Source organism: Aspergillus homomorphus (assembly GCF_003184865.1).
Source record: "Aspergillus homomorphus CBS 101889 unplaced genomic scaffold BO97scaffold_6, whole genome shotgun sequence".
In the NCBI taxonomy this organism is placed as follows: Eukaryota; Fungi; Ascomycota; class Eurotiomycetes; order Eurotiales; family Aspergillaceae; genus Aspergillus; species Aspergillus homomorphus.
This window is the reverse complement of record NW_020291892.1, coordinates 422,767-436,117: the sequence shown is the minus strand read 5'-3', so window position 1 is coordinate 436,117 and position 13,351 is coordinate 422,767. Positions and strand designations below refer to the sequence as shown.

The window sequence follows — 13,351 nt, the reverse complement described above, 5'->3', positions numbered from 1 at the left end:
CAGCCCAGAAAGTTGCACGTTGCCTGTCAGAATTAAGCAGCTAAAGTAACGGTCTCTTCGCATTAATTCAAACCCCGCTGCCCTGCTCTGGGTCCTTCCATGATTCCATAGATTAGGGTCCCTTTTGCTCCCCCCCCCCCCCCCCCACTATTCTATAATTAATCCCCATTCTCCCTCTCCCTCCGGCGCATTCTGTCATGATTTCTGAGTGTCTAAGATCAGGTGGGATCCCTCATCCTGCATTCCGCTCTGTACCTCCGCAATTGCCTTGGAATCGGACAAATTCTTTGTTCAACAACCCACACCTTTCCAGACTTGCTGTCATCTACCAATCAGGCTGGAATGTGAGCTTACTGGATTGGCTAGGGCTTTGAACGTCTCGAAGCTATTTCAACCATGCAAGATCCCTCCGCCGCGACAGGTGCAGTGAGCACCGGCAGTGGCGATACTATCCCGTCGTCCGCAACTATGAATGGAAGGCTATCTACAAGTGGTGCAAATGGCGCAAAGGGCACAATTGGCATTAAACAGGAGACGAAGAGGAGCAAATATCGACATGTGGCAGCATATCACGCCAGGGTGCGGCATTCGAGTCTCACGCGTGAACCTAATGTTACGGCGAGCTTTCTCGGCTTTCGCAACCTGATGGTAATTGTCCTAGGTGAGATTGATGCGACCTTGCTAGATGCGCTCATGCCAAAGGCTCATATTCTTCCCCCGAATTAGTGGCGATGAATCTTCGGCTCATTATTGAGAACTTTATGAAAGTAAGCTCCTCCGTCCTGTGAGGGCATTGCGGATGCCGAGGCTAATGGAGCCGGATAGTATGGCGTTCTCATCTGCATCAGATGTCATGACTACCGCAAACAGGATGTTGTGTTAGGATCGATCCTCTTCGCTCTCGTTCCGTACCACCTTTTTATCTCCTATCTCATCGAATTGAGTGCATCGAAGCGGGCCAAGCAGGTCGTTGGTCAAAGAAAGAAGGATGGCTCTCCTGAAGCCGCGGAGCGCGATCAGCGGACCTTCCGGCTGACCTGGTGGCTCTCTGCCTTCTTTCATTGCGTCAACACTTTGTTGAGTCTCGGGGTCACTAGTTTTATAGTATACTTCTACATCCACCACCCTGGAATTGGTACCCTGTGTGAACTGCAGGCCCTCATCGTCTCGTTCAAGATCTGCTCATACGCATTTACCAATCGCGACTTGCGCGAGGCAATGCTCAACCCCTCCATGGAGTCGGCGCTCCCTGAGATCTACTCGTCCTGTCCTTATCCCCGCAACATCACACTGGGGAATCTGATTTACTTTTGGTTGGCACCTACCCTGGTTTACCAGCCTGTTTACCCAAGGTCATCACACATACGGTGGTCGTTTGTAGGGAAGCGTTTGTTCGAGTTCGTTTGTCTTACTGTATTCATCTGGCTTCTCTCCGCCCAGTATGCGGCACCGGTTCTCCGAAACTCCATTGACAAGATCGCCGTGATGGATGTTGCGTCTATCCTGGAACGAGTAATGAAGCTGTCCACTATCTCCCTTGTGATCTGGCTGGCCGGCTTCTTTGCAGTATTTCAGTCGCTGCTGAACGCACTCGCCGAAATCTTGCGCTTCGGAGACCGCGAGTTCTACACCGACTGGTGGAATAGTTCCAGCCTTGGAGGGTACTGGCGCTCGTGGAACCGGCCGGTATATCTTTTCATGAAGCGACACGTCTTCTCGCCACTGGTTGGCCGAGGATGGAGTCCGCTCGCGGCAAGCACTGTCGTGTTTCTGGTCTCTGCGGTTCTCCACGAAATGTTGGTTGGCATTCCGACACATAACATGATCGGTGAGTAAGACAATCTGCAATTCGGATGTTGTGAAGTTCTGACAGGTGCAGGTGTCGCATTTGCGGGAATGATGTTCCAACTGCCGTTGATCGCTATCACGGCCCCATTAGAAAAGATCAAGGATCCGTCAGGCAGGGTGATCGGAAACTCGATCTTCTGGGTCAGTTTCTGCCTGGTCGGTCAGCCTCTGGGAGCTCTATTATACTTCTTTGCCTGGCAAGCCAAATATGGTAGTGTCAGCAAAATGGGGGCATAGAGAATGGTTTAAATCATATATGTCGCTTTTTCTTCGAGAGATGTAAACGGGCTGGGAAAAGCTTTAGTGCCTCTGCATTTTCAATGATCATAATCAATAGCAAGAAACAAGAAAGTGACACGTCAATCCGAACCTGAAGCGAATCCCCTAGAAACACCAATTTCTCTGCTTACCGAGCAACAGGCAGCAAAACGCAGAGAGTTGACTAAGAAGTGGTTGAGGGAATCCAGCTCGGAACCCCGGCTACACGGAGGTCCGCGGGGAAAGCTCAGATCCGTATCCGGTTGGATCCGTACAAAGTCACCATATATCTGGCTACATTAGCCACAGCATCACCCTTATCAACTATTGCACCATCTCCAGCCAAACAAATACAATCTATCTACTTGAATACTCATCATGCTCTCCCTGACTGTTCCTGAAGGCTACGGGTAAGTCCAATAACACCTCGCCTACATATAATTGACCCAAACCCGCCGTCGAGCATAGCAGCTAAACTAATTGACTTCCCGTTCCAACAGCGCCGTCATCGCCGTCGCACTGGGCGCTATCCCCGTCCTCGGCTTCGTCCACGGCGTCGTGACCACTAGCATCAGAAAGAAGGCCCAGATTTCCTACCCTCACACCTACGCGACCGTCGAGCAATGCAAGGCTGATGTGAGTTTTTTCTCCACGTTGCTCCCAGTCACCCACCCACTGGTCAGGTGGACCATGAAATAACGAGATCACTGACGATCGATCTCTACGTTCTATACAGCCCAAGGCCGAGCAGTTCAACTGCGCCCAGCGTGCCCACGCAAACTTCCTCGAGAACTCCTCCCAGACTATGCTCTTCACGTTGGTTGCCGGACTCAAGTACCCGCAGCTGGCCGCTGGGCTGGGCGCCGCGTGGGTGGTCTTGCGCGTCGTGTTCTTGCACGGGTACGTGTACTCGGGTAAGCCGGAGGGTAAGGGCCGGTTACGAGGTGGGTTGTTCTGGCTTGTGCAGGGTGCGCTGTGGGGGTTGACGGTGTTTGGGGTTGCCAGGGAGTTGTTGTAAGGGATTATGGGCTGGACGGAAGAGGGCGTTCGGCTGTCGCTCTTGCTAGTTACTACGCGTCTATGAGGAAGATTATTAGCTTGTATGTTATATGTGGTTGATTTCGTCATTGAGACATTGGGTGAAGATGGCTGCGCCGTAGAGGGGACTGGTAGCTGGAGATTGCGGCTTGTAAGCAAGGGTGGGAGACCTATTGCAAATGACGTCTGTCGGCGACTAGCAGTGTAACCACGAAGGGGAAGCCCAGCATCGCAATATATCCGGCTAATCGCAGATATGGCCAATATTGAAACTAGGCGGGGATTGATGCTCTGGTTCTGGCAGCAGCCTCGGCATTGGACACTGTGGCTGTGGCTGACCCCACGCCCGGAGGTGGAGCAATCTAAGGCCGATGTGGCTGATGCGGGATAGAGGGGAATCTTCTATGATTTTATCGCCTATCAGATTTTCTGCCGGCAGGTCTTTCCCTCATCTAGACCCCTCCATTGGACTGAGTTGTCTGATAGATCTTATCATTGAGACTTCTGCACAAAGTAGTACGCTCCTTATCAGTCAAACTCGACGCAAAACCTCCTAATCCCACTCAACATCGTACGATCCTCATCCGCCATCACCCCGCAATTGTCCCGCCATGTCTTCCAAATCGCAATTGACCTACAGTGCTCGTGCGAGCAAGCACCCCAACCCTCTGGCCAAGCGCCTGTTCGAGATCGCCGAGGCCAAGAAGACCAATGTGACCGTATCCGCGGACGTGACCACGACCAAGGATCTCCTGGACCTTGCTGACCGTAGGCCCGCCGAAACTTGACTTTCCTTACGCCGGACAGGATTAACTTAGACCATGGAATATAGGCCTGGGCCCCTACATTGCCGTGATCAAGACGCACATCGACATCCTCTCCGACTTCAGCAACGAGACCATTGAGGGCCTCAAGGCCCTGGCCGAGAAGCACAACTTCCTCATCTTCGAGGACCGCAAGTTCATCGACATCGGCAACACCGTCCAGAAGCAGTACCACAAGGGCACACTCCGCATCTCGGAGTGGGCCCACATCATCAACTGTAGCATCCTGCCGGGCGAGGGTATCGTCGAGGCGCTGGCCCAGACCGCCTCGGCGCCGGACTTCGAGTACGGCCCCGAGCGCGGCCTGCTGATTCTGGCCGAGATGACCTCCAAGGGGTCCCTGGCGACGGGCCAGTACACCACCTCGTCGGTGGACTACGCGCGCAAGTACAAGAACTTCGTGATGGGTTTCGTGTCGACGCGGTCGCTGGGTGAAGTCGCCTCCGAGGCCAGCTCGCCGTCCGACGAGGAGGACTTTGTGGTCTTCACTACGGGCGTCAACATCTCCTCTAAGGGCGACAAGCTCGGCCAGCAGTACCAGACCCCCGCGTCGGCGATCGGTCGCGGTGCCGATTTCATTATCGCCGGTCGTGGTATCTATGCCGCCGCGGACCCGGTGCAGGCGGCGCAGCAATACCAGAAGGAGGGCTGGGAGGCGTACCAGGCCCGTGTGGGAGGTAACTAGTACCGGGTGATGGTAGATGAATGTACAGAACTAGCAGCATAATGCCATGTTACGACTAATTTGCATAAGCATCTGAGCTCGGATGTTGGTGAGGGATATTGATCCTGCAGGGAAGATAGATGCCGAGGAAGCCGCCTTCGGCAGTCCAGCTCTAGGCCTTGGTATCTGATAAGAAGGGAGATGATAGCCTAATAGGGAATGTTGAAGTAGATAAGCGATGCTCGAGTCAATCCTCTTCAAATGATTGATTCAGCATGATGTACTCCGGTCCAAGTTTCTTGTGTGGAGGATCTACCCTTACACAGTTGAGGTAAGAATATAGATGGCCTGAGCATTATCTGAGCTCCAATGCCAGTGGATAGGCCGCATCCAGACATTTGTCAATGGACCAATTCCTCTGGCTGTACTTTCCAGTTGTCATGACTGTTATCTGCCGATGGAGACGACAAGAGATGGACAATGCAAAGTGTCGGCATTCAGAACTGGAATCCGAAGCGGAAAAGAGGCGTGACGGTTCCGCACTCCAAGACTTTGGAGAGACTTTCTCTCTTCATTTCTCCACCTCAACCTCCTCCCTCGCCTCTTCTCCTCATGACGTCCATCGCCCGATAAGCTCCAGCATGATTCGTTCTTTGTCACCATCCTTGATTCTGAGCAAGGTTGAGGAGCACTGCTTCCAACCTCGAGTCACTCGGTTATTCCCTCCAATGGATAGTGATCAGTTTGCTCTTCGACCTCAACATCCTGCTTGACCCCTTCTCCAACCTGTCAACCGGCCGTGGCAATCTTCCCCTCATTCTTATCTAACTGGATGCCACTACTCTTGAGTACTCACACTACTGCATGCAGCCTGCGGGGATCCAAACCGCCTGATTTGATCGATAAGCCGTCTACCCCAGATAAACCCGATAACAAACAACTGAACTAGCGGCTTATCTCCGGCCATGAGACTACTATGAGACTTGCTCATGCACCCCATCTCCTCACAGGAAGCCAGTTACGGTTACACTGCTGATCCGGCCGCAGCATGGCATTCAAGGAACAGTCATAAAGACCATAAGGTCTGTCCAGTTTATTCTCCGCATCTACCCTTGCTTCCCTTCGTCATACGCACCCCGCCCTTCATCCCTGTACATCTCCTTTCCCCTCGACACATTCTTTCGTTCTCCTTATTTGTTTCCTTCGTAACAATATGGTAGACGAGAAATCCCCTTCGCATACAATGGTAGATGAGAAGAAAGACAACACCAAGGCCGTCGACCCGGTTCTTCTCCAACATGCGCAAGATGCGGACGAGGCGCTGGCCGCCTTTCAGAACCTTCAAGGAGAGGTCATCGAGCTCGATGAGGCGACAAACAAGCGACTGTTGCGCAGGATCGACTGGCATATTATGCCAGTCATGTGCTTCGTCTATGGGATGAACTTCCTAGACAGTGAGTTCTTTACATCGTATCACCATCGGCGGATTGTTGACGTATCTAGAAACAACCTTATCCTACGCCAGTATTATGGGGATCAAGACCGACATTGGTCTGAAAGGCGACGACTACCAATGGCTAGGCAGTTTATTTTACTTCGGTAGGTGGTGTTATGAGTTGATCTGCAACATTGCGACTAATAAACCGCTTCATCAGGCTACCTGGCGTGGGAATATCCAACCAATAGACTGCTACAAAGACTTCCCTTAGGGAAGTATTCCGCAGTGTGCATCATTATCTGGGGAGCCATCTTGTGCTGCTTTGCTGCTGTGTCCAACTTCTCTGGCGCCGTCGCTATTCGGTAATAAATACCTCCTCTGGCTTGTTCCTTTTCGCTAACTTGCATCCAGTTTCTTCCTAGGCGTCTTCGAGGCCTCCGTCACCCCAGGCTTTGCCCTGTTAACCTCGCAGGTGATTTATCCTCGTATTCAGACGTTCTCCCCACAGTACACATCTGACCAAACTCGTCGCACAGTGGTACACCAAATCTGAACAAGGAAGCCGCGTCAACATCTGGTTCAGCTTTAACGGGTTTGCGCAAATCCTGGGCGGCCTCGTTGCCTACGGCATTGCCGTCGGGACTGAGAAACACGGCTCCGCCATCGCCCCCTGGAAGATTGTATTCCTGGTCACAGGCCTCCTGACCGTCGTTCTTGGGGTCATTTTCTACTGGGTTGTTCCTGACAGTCAGCTCAACGCCCGCTGGCTCACCAAGGATGACCGCATTCTGGCCGTGGCCCGCGTCCGCGTCAATCAACAGGGCATTGGAAACAAGCACTTCAAGCTCCATCAAGTGAAGGAGGCCTTAATTGATCCGATGACCTGGGCTTTCTTCTTCTACGCTCTCATTGCAGACATTCCGAACGGAGGAATCACTAATTTCTTCAGCCAGCTGGTACGTCACTCTTTCCACTACCGCTCCGCTTCCAACTCCCCTCACAATCTCAACCGCATCCCCCGCCTCTAACCAACACTGCTAGATAACCTCTTTTGGCTACACCCCCGAACAATCCCTCCTCTACGGCACTCCCGGCGGCGCCGTTGAAATTCTCTCCCTCCTCGGCAGCGGCTTTCTTGGCCAATACACCAACCAACGGCTCCTCTGCAGCGCAGGGGGTCTCCTCTCCGGCATTATCGGCATGGTCCTGATAGTTGCCCTACCGCTATCCAACAACGTCGGCCGGCTGATCGGCTACTACATGACCCAAGCCAGCGCCACCTCCTTCGTCGCTCTCTTGGCCATGATCTCCTCCAACGTGGCGGGCTACACGAAGAAGACCACCGTCGCAGCGATCTACTTGATCGGCTATTGTGCAGGCAATATTGTTGGTATGTTCTTGCTTGCCCTTGTCGACTACCAGCATGGAAATTCAAAGAACCATCTCCTTTCGCTCTCCGTCTGGCTTTCTCTTTCTATGGACCTGATAACTAATTCACTCCCGTTCACGATAAAAAGGACCCCAAGTCTTCCGTCCCCAGGATGCGCCCCGCTACGTCCCTGCTGAAATCACCATCATTGTATGCTATGGGGTATCGCTGCTGATCCTGGTATTAATCTGGTGGTGGTACCGGCAGCAGAACGAGAAGAAGGCTCGCGTTCGCGCTAGTCCAGAGTATACACGGCTGGAGAATCAGGAGTGAGCTTTCCATCTGCGCTTTTCTTGCTTTTATCTTACTCGATTGGCTAATACTGAGTCTCAGGTGGATGGATCTGACGGATTGGGAGAACCATGATCTTGTTTATGCTTTGTGATGGAAGACACTAGTAGTAGTCTACTGTGGTGCTCGGGGCCTGGTGCCTCTTTTCAATGATTGTTATATCGAGTCTATGGGATACTACTGGTTCGGTATGCTTATGATTATATGATACATGAATGCGACACGCGCGTAGGCGCGCAGCCCTGTGCTAGTTTAGTTTCAAGATAGTTTCTGTATACCTGCTCATGCTGTGGCTGGTTTAGAGGAAACATTATACTTATAGCTTAATTACGATCTTCGGCTTTGGTCAAGCCCAGGCTCGTCTTTAGGATCAAGTCTATTGTTTACACAGGCTTTACTTCGTAAGCATGCCTCTTCTTACATGTGGGCTTGTCTAGAATTGTTGGTTCAGGAACTGAGTTCCGGGGTAATGGTCAGCTTACCAATCACCAGCGGATGATGAGTCCGGAGCTGATAATGATGATGATGATGATTGCTGGGATGATTCAATAGGAGTCACTATAGTGACAGAGCGAAGTATGAGTTGAAAGGGGATGTTCGAGTACAGGGTGTACCTCTCTAATCTTCTGTTGTCTTTGGTGGTGCGTAGAATAGCCAGCACAGATGGACTTCAAAAGACATAGAAGGAGATACAATTCACGACAAAAGACCGGTGCATTAGGTTCTCCAAGGAGGTATCTATTCAGGTTGTTCCCAACAGAGATATGATGCAATGTTGCCGGCGTGCCGGGCAAAATTGAGTATTCCGCATGCCTCCATCACCATGACATCGAACTACCTCAACCTCCTGACTCACACTGAAGCTTTCATTCTATCTTATGTATTGCAATCCATACTGTCCTCAGACCAGATTACTCAACTCAATAAAAGCCTCCTCACTTCGGTGTCATCTTCACTGCTCCACATTTCAATTCTCAACTTCACCAAACCAATCTCTTTACTTTGACACCTTCATCATACTCCATCCATCATGAAGCACCAAGTCATCCAAAAGCTTCAAACCGCCATCCGCCATCGCAGCACCCGCTGGAAATCCTCCAAAGTACCAGAATCAGCAGCAGCAGCAAACAACAGCCTCATTCGTCTCCCTCCTCACATCTTGAAGCTCATACTGGGGCTCCTACCTCTTCCATCCCAAGCATGTCTGATCTTAACATGCCATGAGCTTTATCAACTCCACAAGCCCATTATCCAAGATCCCCGACTTCGACTTCCTCAACGATCAGCTAGCGATAATTCTACTGCTACCATCAGTCGCAACCAACAATCGATAGTAGCCCCCCGCACTATCCTTCTCGGCCAAATCCAGAACCACAAGTGGGCGTTCTGCGAGACATGCTTGAAACTCCACTTTCGGACCAAGATGAAGAAGGATGGCCATGCTGGTCATCTCTGCGCCACAAAACCCGAGGTCGTCAAGACCTACCCTCCTAGCCGAGACAAGTTCCGTCTAATCCAAGAGGCCCTCAGACACAAGAAGAACAAAGCCAAATACCATCGTCGTCGTCTCGATAATTCAACCCAGCAGCAGGCTAAGAATAAAGACCGGGTACATTTGAGAATTGGGCTGTACACTCGAGAACCTTCGAGGCCGCCGCACTCGAGGCCTCGTCGCAGATCCACTTGGGATTTCGCTTGGATGGGGTTAGTGAATCCCGCCTTCATGCTATGGCAATGACGATGTTTATCCACCACTGACTTGCGGGTGGCATTATCTTCCGGATGAGTTGATGAGATTGACCGGTTGATATACTAGGTCCTGTTTGCCCTTGGTTAACCCCTTCAGAGAAGGGCCGTGCAACAGAGGCATGCAATACGCGAATTATAAGAGTATTTCCTTGAATATCTTTCTAAGCACCTCTTACCAACCAAGTAAGTGAGCGAGGCAGCGAGGCCTCTCACCAAAAGCAGTAACAGTATGCAAACCACCTCCTCCTCTCTGCGAGTCTCCTTCCCATGATACACTTCCCTCAGCTCCTTCCCCCGTATACATTCAGTACAGTACTAGTAGTACTTCTTTCCCCCTTTCATACGCACCTTCCATTGTAGATTGAAAGCCCATTGCAGTAGGATTATATCGTAAACGGCGACAAAACTCTTGCTTCTTCTGTTCTTCTTCTTTTATCAATTAATCAACATTATTCTTCCAACAACTCTCCAAACATTCTTATCAAGATAACTCGATAGCAAACTTTTATTTTTATTATGCCAACAGCAGTCGATATAGTCGGGTTAACCTTCGGCACCCTGGCCATCTTGGCCACCCTCGTCGGTCTCTACGACCGTTTTAAGCCCCGCTTTCAGCGGTCGGGAGGCCGCGAGGGCACAGTGGGGAGGGACCCCGAGCGGGGGGAGTGTGGGTGTGCGGTGCCAATCGAGGCGGAGCCGGGGACGGAGGAGCTCCAAGACCTGCCACCCCCTCCCCCCGTCGCCTTGGGGCCTCCCCAGGGCCAAGGTGGCCAGGGTTGCTGAAGATGAAAAACAAAAAAAAATGAAAAATGAAAAAAAGAGAAAGAAAAACAGAGAAAAGAAAAAGCTTGGACAGCAAACTGTGGCTTCTACACGTCGATGGAGAGATCTGTGGGAAGATGCCTGTGGGAAGATGCCTGTGCGAAGATGCCTGTGCGAAGATGCCTGTGCGAAGATGCCTGTGCGAAGATGCCTGTGCGAAGATGCCTGTGCGAAGATGCCTGCCTGTGGGAAGATGCTTTTGCGGAGATGCCTTTGAGGGAATGCCTGATCATTAGGGAGAGGCTGTGGGAAGAAACATCGGAGATGCCTCCGGAAAGATGGCATGGGACGCTGGCCATTATCATGGGAACAGCCTCAACAAGAAACGCACACTTTGCGCAGTGCTGGCGGCAACTACAAAGGTCAGGACGACCCCAGCTTCCTCCCCTCCTCATCTGCTCACAGTTCCTCATTCAGGTCGAACGAATCTCAAGCCACACATCATCACTATGCCGTTTTCAATCCTCTATCTTCGTCTACAAACACACTGAGCACATCCTCGAACCCTTTGAAAAAAGGCCGCACATGCCATTCATTACCATGCTGATCCAAGCCTTCCCTCATCGTTTCCGAGGGACAGATTGAGCACATCCTCAAAACCTTCGCAAAGACTATTTCGGCATCAGGCCTACCTACGGTAGAGGTTATACCATGGCAGGCGGGCGAATATTTCCACCAGACTTGCATACAATTTATGCTGTTTACATCCTTGGTAAGTAGCTCTGACCCAGCAGCACCTTGCAGTTGAGGCACGGAGCTAACCATTCTCAGATCTGATAGACAATCATCATGAACCCCAACGAACCGGAGTAGACCGGCAGCTGGCCCCTCCACATAATTCATTCGCCTCGATACCCTGCTTCGGCGGCTGACGGTCAATCCTCAAGAAACACATGCATAGCCATTGGGCTCGCTCGGGCTATAGAAGGGAGATCAGTGACTGACTTGAGCATGGGATATGTATGAGTGGGAGTAATAGGTGTTTGGACTTTAGTTAGCAGCGATGGGCAGGCAGGACCTGTCTGTCATCATCTTGTTCATTGTCAACTATATACAGCAAGCAGTTTAGAAATCTATGATGCATATTTCATTTGTCTCCACCTTCATTCCCTTCGTAGGCCTTGGGGCCCGATCGCCGACACCTATGGATGTTGGCTGAGAACCGTCTGTGCGGTACACTGGCAGCAGAAGTCCAAGTAGAGCGCCCCGGCCGTGCTACACAACCTCCATGATGTGTACATGAATCTCCGGAAATAGTCGTATCTGGAGCGAGCCCTGGAGCTACATGCATTTGGCCGTCTACTCTACTTTGACGACAAACCCCTTCACAACCCGCTCCACTTCCACTAAAAACACGGGCGCGCAAAGGCTCCATCAATCTCATTTGGCATCCCTCATAGGCCTCCACATGTCCGTCGAAATGGTCTCTGCATTCATCTCGATCAATTTGACTGTGTCTCGATCAAACCCCAATAACAAAAGCGAAGAAGAAGCTCAGAACTAGCGCCAGCATACCGAGATGTAGGCAAACAAAGTCACAAAAAACATACAACAGAAGGGATTCGCTGGTGGTCACCCACCCAACTACTAACCTCCCGGCGTGTGGCTTAAGTACGGCTGAGCGGACGGGAAGCCCTGTTTTCCACACCCTGTGGTCGTATGTACTGGACATCCAGCAACTACTAATCTTGTTATTTTTTTCAGCACCCACCACGACTGCACATTCCTCGATGCTGTTGTACGTACTATCTCTTGAGATCAACGGTGTGATCTTCTCTTGTAGAGATATACTGCCTCATTGGTTACCCATTCAATTCGGATGTTTGCTATCAACATGGAATAGGAGTCTAAGCATATCGGAAGATTGCCCACATCAGTCCCTCCACCCAACAAATCGCCGGAACGGTATCTGTAAGCCCGTGTCGGTTTCATTCAATTGAATGATTATGAATCACTTACTCGTAGTGTCACCACAAGAAACAAATGACATCAGGATGTCTGATGTCCCAGGCCCGTCCCTGCCACCCAACCAGGGCCTGACAAGAAACTTATCTGCAAGGTGAGTCAGTTGATTTCTTCAAAGTGGAGGAAGCGAGACCTGCCAAGCGAAAGCTATATCAATAAACAAAAGACAGCACACAACTGTCTATATCCCAGGCCCAACCCAGCCACCCAACCATGAGCCTGAGAAGAGAATCAACTGAACAGAGGACAAGAGAAAAAGACGACAAAAAAGAAAGCAAGAAGAAAGCAAGAAGAAACAGCAAAGAACAAACAAGAGAACGAAGCCAAGCAAGAAAGCAAAGACCAAATCGAATACAGAGAACGCAGAACGCAGAACGCAGAAAGCAGAAAGCAGAAAGCAACGCAGAAAGCAGAAAGCAGAACACAGAAGGCAACGCAGAAAAAGCAGAGAGAAGAAATAACCCTAAAATTGGAAAGCACGTAGGAAACAGAACGCAGAACAGAACGCAGAAAACCTAACGCAAAACGAAACGCAGAACGCAGAGAGAACAGAGAAAAGAAACAAACTCGAAAAAATATCTAAAAAGAGAAAGCAAGACTAGATAGAAAAGCAAGCAAGCGCATCGCCCGAAAGAAAAAACAAAATCACACAAAACAGCAAGAAAGCCAAAGGAGATAAGAAAAGCTACAAGATGTAGAGGAGAGAAGACTGAGAGTCGCGGACGGGGACTTGAGGACGACTTCTAATAGGGAGTGTAGACGTCAAGATGTGTCGAGAATACTCGCATGGAGCGGAGGATGAAGGGAAAATGACAAGACATTCCATTCTATCCATGGCGAATTGGGGCCATGAGAACTGGAAGAGCAGAGAATCGGCCAAACAGAAAATAGAAACTGCCAACCAGGTTTACGCAGTATGTATACTACCATTTGGACCCGGTCATGCATGTGTAGCTTGGATCAAGTGGTAAAATTGATAGGATAGAGAAGCTGGTGCTGGAAGCATACCTTTGCAAGACGATACT

The 13,351-nt window shown here is 50.7% G+C and overlaps 5 protein-coding genes across 5 annotated transcripts; all 5 read left to right on the top strand.

Annotated features, from left to right (window-relative positions):
- The first annotated feature begins 152 nt into the window (after positions 1 to 152).
- Positions 153 to 2,209, top strand: BO97DRAFT_403727 (putative diacylglycerol O-acyltransferase (DgaT)). Its single transcript, XM_025694799.1, has 4 exons — positions 153 to 661; positions 727 to 767; positions 826 to 1,828; positions 1,880 to 2,209. Exons 1-4 carry the CDS (start codon positions 397 to 399, stop codon positions 2,083 to 2,085), a joined length of 1,515 nt encoding a protein of 504 aa, XP_025554248.1. The 5' UTR covers positions 153 to 396; the 3' UTR covers positions 2,086 to 2,209.
- Positions 2,210 to 2,484: 275 nt separating this feature from the next.
- On the top strand, positions 2,485 to 3,285 carry BO97DRAFT_441135 (MAPEG family protein; the record flags this gene model as incomplete). The annotated part of the gene is made up of 3 exons (XM_025698138.1): positions 2,485 to 2,516; positions 2,607 to 2,742; positions 2,843 to 3,285. 3 exons carry the CDS (start codon positions 2,485 to 2,487, stop codon positions 3,122 to 3,124), a joined length of 450 nt encoding a protein of 149 aa, XP_025554247.1. The 3' UTR covers positions 3,125 to 3,285.
- A 297-nt stretch (positions 3,286 to 3,582) lies between these two features.
- Positions 3,583 to 4,820, top strand: pyrG (orotidine-5'-phosphate decarboxylase pyrG). Its single transcript, XM_025699763.1, has 2 exons — positions 3,583 to 3,912; positions 3,977 to 4,820. The coding sequence occupies exons 1-2, from the start codon at positions 3,756 to 3,758 to the stop codon at positions 4,651 to 4,653; spliced, it is 834 nt and encodes a 277-aa protein (XP_025554246.1). The 5' UTR covers positions 3,583 to 3,755; the 3' UTR covers positions 4,654 to 4,820.
- A 1,025-nt stretch (positions 4,821 to 5,845) lies between these two features.
- BO97DRAFT_468627 (allantoate permease family MFS transporter) lies at positions 5,846 to 7,884 on the top strand (the record flags this gene model as incomplete). The annotated part of the gene is made up of 8 exons (XM_025699762.1): positions 5,846 to 6,086; positions 6,136 to 6,231; positions 6,288 to 6,432; positions 6,482 to 6,542; positions 6,607 to 7,026; positions 7,112 to 7,460; positions 7,588 to 7,768; positions 7,833 to 7,884. 8 exons carry the CDS (start codon positions 5,846 to 5,848, stop codon positions 7,882 to 7,884), a joined length of 1,545 nt encoding a protein of 514 aa, XP_025554245.1.
- Positions 7,885 to 8,820: 936 nt separating this feature from the next.
- On the top strand, positions 8,821 to 9,528 carry BO97DRAFT_421882 (uncharacterized protein; the record flags this gene model as incomplete). Its single annotated transcript, XM_025696737.1, has 1 exon — positions 8,821 to 9,528. One exon carries the CDS (start codon positions 8,821 to 8,823, stop codon positions 9,526 to 9,528), a length of 708 nt encoding a protein of 235 aa, XP_025554244.1.
- Between the last annotated feature and the right edge of the window lie 3,823 nt (positions 9,529 to 13,351).

Excerpts from the sequence above, each read along its gene's own strand:
- BO97DRAFT_403727 (XM_025694799.1), top strand. The coding sequence starts at position 397 with ATGCAAGATCCCTCCGCCGCGACAGGTGCAGTGAGCACCGGCAGTGGC. Across the intron at positions 662-726 it reads CCTGATGGTAATTGTCCTAG|TGGCGATGAATCTTCGGCTC; the intron begins GTGAGATTGATG and ends CCCCCGAATTAG. Across the intron at positions 1,829-1,879 it reads TCCGACACATAACATGATCG|GTGTCGCATTTGCGGGAATG; the intron begins GTGAGTAAGACA and ends TGACAGGTGCAG.
- pyrG (XM_025699763.1), top strand. The coding sequence starts at position 3,756 with ATGTCTTCCAAATCGCAATTGACCTACAGTGCTCGTGCGAGCAAGCAC. Across the intron at positions 3,913-3,976 it reads TCTCCTGGACCTTGCTGACC|GCCTGGGCCCCTACATTGCC; the intron begins GTAGGCCCGCCG and ends CATGGAATATAG.